This window comes from Bacillus rossius, chromosome 6 (assembly GCF_032445375.1).
Source record: "Bacillus rossius redtenbacheri isolate Brsri chromosome 6, Brsri_v3, whole genome shotgun sequence".
In the NCBI taxonomy this organism is placed as follows: domain Eukaryota; kingdom Metazoa; phylum Arthropoda; class Insecta; order Phasmatodea; family Bacillidae; genus Bacillus; species Bacillus rossius.
The window spans coordinates 66960080-66972190 of record NC_086334.1 but is presented as its reverse complement, the minus strand read 5'-3'; the positions used below and the strand labels follow the sequence as shown (position 1 = coordinate 66972190).

The following is a 12111-nucleotide window of genomic DNA, read 5'->3' as shown; positions in this document are numbered from 1 at the left end:
TGATGTCATAATTCAAAATGGCGGATTCAAAATAGTGGAATATTCGAGAAAAAATGTCGGCGTGGCGTCATCTAAGATTTCACTAAATATAGTAGAAGCGGTACAGTTCCATTGTTATGGTATTCTGCTAGTATATCATATTTTGGTTGAATTGTTTTCTCTTATAGTTCTCCTTCTTTTAATATGTTTATTTGTGAGTTAGGAACGCAGCCTGCCACCATATTGTCCTGTTGAATAAATATTATGTCACTAAATTGTTTGAAATCAGTTCAATCAGACCATAATACACAAAAGATACTATAATGCGGCTTGCCTACTCTGTTTTGTTGCTACCGTGTCTAGCTGGTTTACCGAGGGGGCCCGGGCTCAGGGGAGGAGATTGTTCGTGATGTCCTTTTACCTTCAGCATGCGAAAGTCCATGGTAAGCCACTGCAGAATCATCCTGTCTCGGCAGTCATAGGGACGTCACGGCTGTGGTCACCATGGTACTGCATGTGAATTTACCCAGCAACGGGTAAAACGAATCATCCTCACCATAGGTAATCGTTGCTATAAAGCCTGTCCAATTGGCGCTGCGTGGCCCTGCTTTCTTGAAATGACCTTGGTACCGTTAACTGCAGGTCACGCAAATCACCGGTCACGTAATATTTTCCAAGATTGTTCAACCTCGAGCTAAATACGCAGAGATTTTCCCCAAGCCACTTTCGCCGTCTTGCAAAAAAATAAATACATGAACAACAGGTGTTTTAGACCGGTTTATGACGGTCAAAATCCAACAACTTTAAATAAAATAAAAAAAACTCGTGGCTGCACTGCACAAAACGTCAAGGTCCGATTTCAGTAAAATTTACATGCTTCAGATATTCAGTTTGATATATATATATATATATATATATATATATATATATATATATATATATATATATATATACACATTCACTCAAGCAGTGTTTTTATGGCATAAAATTATCCAAAAGGTAACTTCGCTTAATGTAGTCATTAACTACTCTACTGTAGGAAAAATTTGTTAAATTACATTCACAAATATTTTGTAATTTTACATTATTGTTTCTGTCGTTTTGGATAACTTATAGGATGGTATAATTTTACACAAATGTTTCAAAAAACTAAATAGTTATATAGGCATCGTTAAGAATACCCGAACTTAAATGTTGTTGCAATAAATATCGTTTTAAATTACATATTGGGATGTATAAATAGAATTATACTTACAACAAGTGTTAAATTAATTAGTTTCCTCATATACGACATTTGGTATGAGTAATTTCGTGAATATAAATTATAAAGATGGAACTGTAATCTGTAGAAGTATCAGGAATCTCGAAAATATGGCGGATCCGCGTGATTTATTCGTATAAATTGCATTCGTGAACATTGTAGAAATTTACAGTGCACATAGTTATCAAAAAATGAAATTTTATAACACTACAAGCATCCTTCATTACTTTATGTTATAATTCAAAGTCACAAAATATACTTATATGACGACATAAAAAATAAGCATTACGATTTTGGAAATCTTTATTTTACATTGAAAAATAAGGAATAGCGAAGCGTTCATCATTATGTATAGACAAAATAAATTGTTAGCCTACATATATTAGACACCATGTTAAATAAAATAATTTCGTGATTACATTTTTAATGTTAAACAATAAATATTGAATCAGCTCAATAAAGTTTGTCGGTAGTATGTAGGGCCTACAGACTGATATCTGTCGTTTAAGCAAAAACCAATATACATACATACACTTAGTTTTATAGTAGCTATATGTTTTAAAATGTTAGTAGTGTATGATAGTATTTCCTACGCAAGGCTTCAGACTGTGGATTGAGATTGTCGTAGTTCCTCCGAGCGCAGATGTTTTTGTGAGGTGTCGGTGTCCGCCATCTAGGATTGTGACGACACTGCCGCCATATTGGATGACCTTGTCCTAGACCTTTGACCTTGAACTTTAAAATTGACCTACGAAATTTGCCAAAAAATAGCCAAAATTTCCAATTTAAAAAAAAATTGAAAAAAAAATCACAAAACATTTGAACAATTAAAAAATGTATCTATTTTGAGAAAAATATTCTCGTTTTAGGGGGATATTTTCCATTTTATTTTTTAAAAATTGAAAAATTCGAACTTTGAAAAACCTCAAAATACTTTTGCCTTGGAGAGAACCAAAATTCTGCAAAAAGAATTAAGTCCGCATCTACAATTGGCCCCTAAGCATTGGGGGGGGGGGGGGCATTTTGGATAACCTTGACCTTGACCTTAACGGTAAAATTAAAATTCTTTAGTTTTTTTTCCAAAAATTCCGAAAAAATAAAAAAAATATATAAAAAATTCCCTACCTCAAATGTTAAGCGATGTCGATTTCGATCCTTGGTTTGATACCCGGCGAAAGCAAACCTGTAATTTATTAATAACATAATTTAAAAAATTCTTAACAAAAATTAAAAAAATATATATATTCTTACCTCACGCTCGCCATTTTGAATTGTGATGTAACGGCTGCAACTATCGTTACGTTCGCCAACTTGAAAATCCGTAATTTTTATGCTAGACAATCGGGAAAAATTCACAAATTTACGTAATTATTAATAAAATTTTAACAAAAAATTCCGCCATATTGAATTTAGAAATAATCGTTGCTCATATAGTTATGGTAACCATCTTGGATTTTAGAAACATTCAATGTTTCGTTACGCCTGTCATCTTGGATATGTATGACATCATCCATTATGTAGTTACGGCCATCATATTGGGTTCTAGAAACATTCAATGTTTCGTTACGCCTGTCATCTTGGATTTGCATTACGTCATTATCCATTATTTAGCTAGGCCATCATATTGTATTCCAGAATGCTGCAATTTTTGTTACGGCCGCCATTTTGAAAGTTCGTAATTATTGTCAGAAAATTTTGGAAATATATTTTTAATTTATAAAAAAAATTTTAAACAAATTTTAATAACATATTATTTAAAAACGGCACTTACGTTATATACTTCGGAGTCCTCAGTTCGAACCCGGTGAAGACAAAAATAAAACAAATAACGACAAATACTTACTCCATGGAAGCCGCCGGCAAACTAACCTCCCACCACTAATGACAAGGTGTATATATATATATCGCCAGCTAGTATGTCGTGTCTGCTATCGTATTTTGTCTGCTGGAGGCCACCATCTTGTTTTCATCAGCTAGAGGGCGCTACCATCATGTTAGTTTATATTTTACCTGCTAGAGTGTAGTAATAATTTATTATTACTGTGGCGCCCGCCATCTTATATTTCGTTCCTGATTTTCAAGACAGTACTGAGATAGTACATGAATATAATTTAGCAATATAATTAAATGGCTGTGCAATTTTCACTAACAATATTTCCTTTGTGAGAAAAGGTCTTACCTGGAAGTATTAAATTTTTGTTGTTTTTTAAGTATTTTAAAATTACTGGAGTGATTTGAAATTGGTTTTATAGGAACTGGCATACGTTTTTTAATTTTATGGAGAATGCGCATATGTTAATGCTCTGGTAAAAATTTACTTATGTGTAGATGCAACGTACGTTGGCTGTTGCTACTTACGTCTTTGACTTGTTATTTTTAAGGTTACCTTGGAATCATTTTGTTCGTGAGTAAAGTAAAGTAAAATATTTGATTATTTGTGTTTTTGGCAGTTTGTTTAGCTGTAAAGTAACTTTGTCGTTGTGTGATTTAATGTTTTGGAGAGCTCATATTACTTTTATGATTTTGTTTGTCTTTTGAGATCTTAACAGCAATTAAACTGACCTGACTTCAAACTATTCTAATACATCTTTACTACCTTTTGCCCCCTGTTGAGGTTGTGAAGAGTGAAAAGGTAGTGACTCCAGAAAGAATTGACAGATCATTGTGGCTTGATTGTTAATAAATAGGCAATACGATTGACAGTAACACAGCAATACGCTTCTTTAAAACTGCAGATATGTCTGCGGATATAACAAAAATATATAAGGAACTGAAAACCAAAATACATAGTATTATGTGGACACGAAACCGACTAAAATATTTTCGGGTGTTCGCCCTTGGTATAGCAAGATATTGTTTGACAAATTCCCGTGGTACCTACTATATGCCACCTACATTGCATAAATACTTCATTCATGGGCCTGCAATTATATCATGTGTTTTGTTACTAATAGAACAGTCTACAGAGGAAGTGTAAGAATCTCGTAATAGGACGTCAGTAATTACAGAGAACAATAGGTCAGAAAGTGCAGTCGAGAGAAAACTAATAAATATATTTTTAATCATTTATGTTGAGTTCCGATCCAGTTTACCTCTTTAAGTGAAAATTACAAAAATAAAAAATAAAACTTGTTGAAACCTTCAATGAAATATGACATAAGATACATGAATGAAGTAAATGATAAAGTGAATGATGAAGTGTATGAAAATGTGGATGATGATAGTGGGGATAGAGATTTGTTCTTTTTAATTGTTAGTGTAGGGACCAATTTTTGTAAAATTGTTTGGTTCCAGCACTTGTCATATTTCTGTGGTGATGATGATAATGTGATGACAGTGCTGATGACGGAAATGATCTGTTTTGAAATTCTGAGCGTAAATATTAATTTTGTTTAGATGGTTTTATTCTATTATTTTACAGGCATTTTTTTTTTTGATTATCATGTTAATGATGATGATGCGATGACAGTGTTAATGACGGAGATGGCATTTGTTTTCGCAATTATTAGTGTTAATGTAAAAAAAAATTATGTAACCATGTATTGGTTTTTTTCTATTATTTCAGCTGTTTTACGTCTAAGATTTTTTATGTTATGTAATAATTACTATTGAAAATACTACTGAAAAATAATTTTGTTACTTTTTCTTTAGACTACAATATAATCATAAAATAAATAAGTTGTGTGCAAGAAGATAAAATGGCAGTCTTCAAGATCTCTCGCCGCACTGAGACGGTCTCAGTTGCGCGTCCTTCAGACTGGAGCGGTCTCCAAAAGCCCGTAAAATTCAAGCTTGTTCGCGCCTGTATTTTTGCAAGTTTTCGTTTCAGGACTGATGTTCTTTCACAAAAATATTTTGTTTTGGCATTCTCTGTCACGCATTAGAATTGTGCCCCTCAATTAGCCTACACGGCATAAACAGAAAATAAATTTACCTATTCCTATGCTTCATAAAATTATTACTAAGGGATCGTTAGAATTTTTGCTTTTAAACTTCTAACTATTGTTTGATTAAAATTAAAATTAAAATAAATATTATTCCTCAAATAAAAAAATTATACGAATATTTGGCTTGATAATTTAATTGACTATGAAATCTTTCGTATATTAGAATAGGATTTCTATTCACTGGTAGAATATTCCATGTATTTAAATTTTTATTGTAAATTTGAATTATATATATTTAAAAAAAAATTAAATACTACCTTACCTAAACAAATTCTCTTTTTAAACAAAATTTCATTAAAAAATTAAAACGTAAATTTTTGTAATTTTTTACTATATTGATAATATACTAAATATAACGCATGTAGCATAAGGGACAAACAGCTAATAGTAAAAACTCACTTTTCTTTAAAAAAACTTAGTATGAAAAGAGAAAGGGAAAGACAAATTATTGCTATAAATTCTCATAATTTGTAAACAGCCTGTATTTATTTCAACTTGTGGGCGCCGTGCAGAGGGGTGGAGAGGTGGCAAGGCAGGGCGTGTGTGCCCCACAGAGACCAGACATGCGCGCCGCACGCGCGCTGTGCGGGTTGCTGCTCGCGCTGGCCGCAGGCGCCGCGGGGGAGCTGAGTCTGGACCAGTTGGACGCTGTGCGCAGCTTCGTCACGAGGCTGGTGGGCAGCTCCGGGTCGCCCGCTGCAGTCCGCCGCAGCATGCAGGGAGCCGGCAGCCCGCGGGAGCGCCTGCTGCCCACCGCGCCCAAGGAGGTGACTAGCAGGCATCCCGTCCACTGGCCGGACATCATTCCTTTATTTAATATCTTCATTTGTGACCCAATATGACTATCATAGGCTTACATCCTCGGGGGAACTGTGGAAAAGTGGTAGTGGGTAAAAATGTATCTTCAAAAGGGCTGTTTTTGCGGCTTTTGGCTGCTATCTCCTAAACTAATAAAAAAAATTTGAAAAAAAAAAGAGTTGTCTTGTAGCCGACTTGACTAGAACTGACAAAGACAAAAGCAGAGAGGGGGGTTTTACATTAAAACCCAACGACAGTGGGAAGCTGGTACTTTAGCAAAAAAATATAAGACTTTAGAAAAATACAATTTTATTCATAATAAAATGCCTCTTGAACGAAAATAGAACGTGACATAAATAATTACAGTTTATAATTATCATTGAGCAAATCCTAGCGCGCTCCCGCGGGACGCGAATAAATACAATCATTCACACAATTAAAACAGAGGAAGAGTAAAGCGGACATGGTGGCGAAGCGCTATAAGTAGCAAAACAAGTAATATGGGCCGCTAGCTAAACAGAATCAAGAAAGAACTTATAATGCGGCTTGACAAGAAGTGTCCAATGCCATCGTGGCATTCCCATATACAAAAGCAGAAATATTACAAAATGCTACGGGCAGTACTCGGCGTGAGCAAAGGAAAACCAAGAAAAATGACCTGAAGGGTCCAAACATTGGTGGCAATTACATTAGATTACGTTACATTATAAGGCAGCAATAAAAAATTGAAGGCCCAGCAACAACGCGCAAGCAAGAATAATACTTAAATACTTAAATACAGACGTTAAATTCCACAGTCGAGCACATACCGGAACGCAGAGCCACCGCCGCTGTGACAGCCTTCGAGTCAGGAGACCGAACGACTGCGAAGAATACGCTAGGGGCCGGACAATATATAGGCCGGGAACCACTCGATAGGAGCGCTGGTGAGGCGGCGGGGAAGAGAGCAAGAGGGGGGTAGGAAGGGGTGGTTGGAGAGGGAGGGGAAAGGAGGATTGGGGAGGGGAAAGGAGGGGAAGGAATGCTGTACAGTGCCGAAAAACGGAGCAACTGCTTCAGTCTGTAAAGTCGGTTTACGGACGTTAATTTTACGTGATACCGTCATACTTTTTAATTTTCAAACATTATTTACAGTTTGTTGCAAATTTAATTTTAATAATGTGTTTAAATATAATCACGAACAATTAGTTAAAAAGCCCGCTTTAACCTGTTTGGTATTATAGAAGATTTTCTCGCACTTTGGTTGGATGGTTCTTGCACGCTCGGCACAGGCGGAACGTGACAATTTTTCGTGCGTGCAGCCGGCGTTCATCGATTTATAAGACGTTATCACGTCAAAAACCCTTCAAAAAAAATTTGCAAAGCATTAAATTATGCGTCGAATGAAACCAAGAGCGAATTTTTGGACCATCCACTACCAAGCTACAGCAGGCAAAATTTGGACTAATTTCTCATTTTTAAGAAAACATTTCGTTTAACGTCAATTTTCCTCAAATATCTTCAATTATAACTTGTTTATCATAACATTATTTCATATAAAAACTTAATCTCATTAAATTTTGCGTCAAATGGCACCAAGAGCGAATTTTTCGGCAAATCCTTTACCAAAATACAGCATATCAAATTCGAACCAATTTTCAACATCAATGGAAACAGTTGGTTACAACTTCAGGTTTTAGAAAATATGTTCAAAAAATGATCAATGGACCTATTAAACAGATTTCCGACATCAAATAAAGTAATTGTTTTAACTTCAGATATAAAACTGAGCCGGAAACAGGATAACGATAATATATTAGGTATAAAGAATAAGTATATTTATATTGATATGAAAAATTGCCATTAAATATAAAACTGATATATACATAATATACATAACATAAACATTACAGGATATGTGTGGTGAAATAAAATTAAAGTCTTCGATATTTTTCTGCAGTTGGGACACCGGGTTCGTCGTATTGGTCGATGAATAGGAATGTTGGTTAAGTGCAGTAAGAAGCGAGGTGCTGGGTAGCAGAGCTTTCAGAGATGTGAGACTGTAAAACTGCACTTATCACGTCGTAGATCAGGCTTGAAGGCCCACGAGAGAGGCCCTCCAGTGTGCTTGCAAGCTGATAGACAAGAGACACAGGTGTAGCGTGGCGCGGCAGATGTTCCAGACGTGGCTGGAGCCGGAGCGACAGTTCCCCTTCGCCCTGGAGAAGGCTCGCTCGCCCCAGAGGCCCTCCAGCGTGCTTGCAAGCTGATGGATGAGAGATACAGGTGGAGCGTGGCGTGGAAGATGTTCCAGACGTGGCTGGAGCCAGAGCGACAGTTCCCCTGCGCCCTGGAGAAGGCTCGCTCGCCCCAGAGGCCCTCCAGCGTGCTTGCAAGCTGATGGATAAGAGACACAGGTGGAGCGTGGCGCGGCAGATGTTCCAGACGTGGCTGGAGCCGGAGCGACAGTTCCCCTTCACCCTGGAGAAGGCTCGCTCGCCCCAGAGGCCCTCCAGCGTGCTTGCAAGCTGATGGATGAGAGATACAGGTGGAGCGTGGCGTGGAAGATGTTCCAGACGTGGCTGGAGCCCGAGCGACAGTTCCCCTGCGCCCTGGAGGCGGCTCGCTCGCCCCAGAGGCCCTCCAGCGTGCTTGCAAGCTGATAGATGAGAGACACAGGTGGAGCGTGGCGCGGCAGATGTTCCAGACGTGGCTGGAGCCGGAGCGACAGTTCCCCTGCGCCCTGGAGGGGGCTCGCTCGCCCCAGATGCCTTCCAGCGTACTTACAAGATGATGGATGAGAGACACAGGTGGAGCGTGGCGCGGCAGATGTTCCAGACGTGGCTGGAGCCAGAGCAACAGATACCCTGCGCCCTGGAGAAGGCTCGCTCGCCCCAGAGGCCCTCCAGCGTGCTTTCAAGCTAATGGATAAGAGACACAGGTGAAGCGTGGCGCGGTAGATGTTCCAGACGTGGCTGGAGCCGGAGCGACAGTTCCCCTGCGCCCTGGAGGGGGCTCGCTCGCCCCAGAGGCCCTCCATTATGCTTGCAAGCTGATGGATGAGAGACACAGGTGGAGCGTGGCGCGGTAGATGTTCCAACCGTGGCTGGAGCCGGAGCGACAGTTCCCCTGCGCCCTGGAGGGGGCTCGCTCGCCCCAGAGGCCCTCCATTGTGCTTGCAAGCTGATGGATGAGAGACACAGGTGGAGCGTGGCGCGGCAGATGTTCCAGACGTGGCTGGAGCCAGAGTGACAGTTCCCCTGCACCCTGGAGAAGGCTCGCTCGCCCCAGAGGCCCTCCAGCGTGCTTGCAAGATGATGGATGAGAGAGAGACACAGGTGGAGCGTGGTGCGGCAGATGTACCAGACGTGGCTGGAGCCGAAGCGACAGTTCCCCTTCGCCCTGGAGAAGGCTCGCTTGCCCCAGAGGCCCTCCAGTGTGCATAAAAGCTGATGGATGAGAGACACAGGTGGAGCGTGGCGCGGCAGATGTTCCAGACGTGGCTGAAGCCCGAGCGACAGTTCCCCTGCGCCCTGGAGGCGGCTCGCTCGCCCCAGAGGCCCTCCAGCGTGCTTGCAAGCTGATGGATAAGAGACACAGGTGGAGCGTGGCGCGGCAGATCTTCCAGACGTGGCTGGAGCCGGAGCGACAGTTCCCCTTCGCCCTGGAGAAGGCTCGCTCGCCCCAGAGGCCCTCCAGCGTGCTTGCAAGCTGATGGATGAGAGATACAGGTGGAGCGTGGCGTAGAAGATGTTCCAGACGTGGCTGGAGCCGGAGCGACAGTTCCCCTGCGCCCTGGAGAAAGCTCGCTCGCCCCAGAGGCCCTCCAGCGTGCTTGCAAGCTGATGGATAAGAGACACAGGTGGAGCGTGGCGCGGCAGATGATCCAGACGTGGCTGGAGCCGGAGCGACAGTTCCCCTGCACCCTGGAGGGGGCTCGTTCGCCCCAGAGGCCCTCCAGCGTGCTTGCAAGATGATGGATGAGAGACACAGGTGGAGCGTGGCGCGGCAGAAGTACCAGACGTGGCTGGAGCCAGAGCGACAGATCCCCTTCACCCTGGAGAAGGCTCGCTCGCCCCAGAGGCCCTCCAGCGTGCTTGCAAGCTGATGGATGAGAGACACAGGTGGAGCGTGGCGCGGCAGATGATCCAGACGTGGCTGGATCTAGAGCGACATTTCCCCTTCGCCCTGGAGAAGGCTCGCTCGCCCCAGAGGCCCTCCAGCGTGCTTTCAAGCTGATGGATGAGAGATACAGGTGGAGCGTGGCGTGGAAGATGTTCCAGACGTGGCTGGAGCCAGAGCGACAGTTCCCCTGCGCCCTGGAGAAGGCTCGCTCGCCCCAGAGGCCCTCCAGCGTGCTTGCAAGCTGATGGATAAGAGACACAGGTGGAGCGTGGCGCGGCAGATGTTCCAGACGTGGCTGGAGCCGGAGCGACAGTTCCCCTTCACCCTGGAGAAGGCTCGCTCGCCCCAGAGGCCCTCCAGCGTGCTTGCAAGCTGATGGATGAGAGATACAGGTGGAGCGTGGCGTGGAAGATGTTCCAGACGTGGCTGGAGCCCGAGCGACAGTTCCCCTGCGCCCTGGAGGCGGCTCGCTCGCCCCAGAGGCCCTCCAGCGTGCTTGCAAGCTGATAGATGAGAGACACAGGTGGAGCGTGGCGCGGCAGATGTTCCAGACGTGGCTGGAGCCGGAGCGACAGTTCCCCTGCGCCCTGGAGGGGGCTCGCTCGCCCCAGATGCCTTCCAGCGTACTTGCAAGATGATGGATGAGAGACACAGGTGGAGCGTGGCGCGGCAGATGTTCCAGACGTGGCTGGAGCCAGAGCAACAGATACCCTGCGCCCTGGAGAAGGCTCGCTCGCCCCAGAGGCCCTCCAGCGTGCTTTCAAGCTAATGGATAAGAGACACAGGTGAAGCGTGGCGCGGTAGATGTTCCAGACGTGGCTGGAGCCGGAGCGACAGTTCCCCTGCGACCTGGAGGGGGCTCGCTCGCCCCAGAGGCCCTCCATTGTGCTTGCAAGCTGATGGATGAGAGACACAGGTGGAGCGTGGCGCGGTAGATGTTCCAACCATGGCTGGAGTCGGAGCGACAGTTCCCCTGCGCCCTGGAGGGGGCTCGCTCGCCCCAGAGGCCCTCCATTGTGCTTGCAAGCTGATGGATGAGAGACACAGGTGGAGCGTGGCGCGGCAGATGTTCCAGACGTGGCTGGAGCCAGAGTGACAGTTCCCCTGCACCCTGGAGAAGGCTCGCTCGCCCCAGAGGCCCTCCAGCGTGCTTGCAAGATGATGGATGAGAGAGAGACACAGGTGGAGCGTGGTGCGGCAGATGTACCAGACGTGGCTGGAGCCGAAGCGACAGTTCCCCTTCGCCCTGGAGAAGGCTCGCTTGCCCCAGAGGCCCTCCAGTGTGCATAAAAGCTGATGGATGAGAGACACAGGTGGAGCGTGGCGCGGCAGATGTTCCAGACGTGGCTGAAGCCCGAGCGACAGTTCCCCTGCGCCCTGGAGGCGGCTCGCTCGCCCCAGAGGCCCTCCAGCGTGCTTGCAAGCTGATGGATAAGAGACACAGTTGGAGCGTGGCGCGGCAGATCTTCCAGACGTGGCTGGAGCCGGAGCGACAGTTCCCCTTCGCCCTGGAGAAGGCTCGCTCGCCCCAGAGGCCCTCCAGCGTGCTTGCAAGCTGATGGATGAGAGATACAGGTGGAGCGTGGCGTAGAAGATGATCCAGACGTGGCTGGAGCCGGAGCGACAGTTCCCCTGCACCCTGGAGGGGGCTCGTTCGCCCCAGAGGCCCTCCAGCGTGCTTGCAAGATGATGGATGAGAGACACAGGTGGAGCGTGGCGCGGCAGATGTACCAGACGTGGCTGGAGCCAGAGCGACAGTTTTTCTTCACCCTGGAGAAGGCTCGCTCGCCCCAGAGTCCCTCCAGCGTGCTTGCAAGCTGATGGATGAGAGACACAGGTGGAGCGTGGCGCGGCAGATGATCCAGACGTGGCTGGATCTGGAGCGACATTTCCCCTTCGCCCTGGAGAAGGCTCGCACGCCCCAGAGGCCCTCCAGCGTGCTTTCAAGCTGATGGATAAGAGACACAGGTGGAGCGTGGCGCGGCAGATCTTCCAGACGTGGCTGGAACCAGAGTGACAGTT

At 44.5% G+C, this 12111-nt stretch overlaps 1 protein-coding gene across 1 annotated transcript in view; it reads left to right on the top strand.

The window, feature by feature from the left end:
• The window catches only part of LOC134533565 (phospholipase B1, membrane-associated-like), a 104604-nt gene that overhangs the window by 20876 nt on the left and 71617 nt on the right, over positions 1–12111 (top strand). The window contains exon 2 of the mRNA XM_063371099.1: positions 5742–5954. Within this exon, the coding sequence (XP_063227169.1) occupies positions 5751–5954 (204 nt within the window). The 5' untranslated portion in view covers positions 5742–5750. The remainder of the gene's footprint in view (positions 1–5741; positions 5955–12111) is intronic.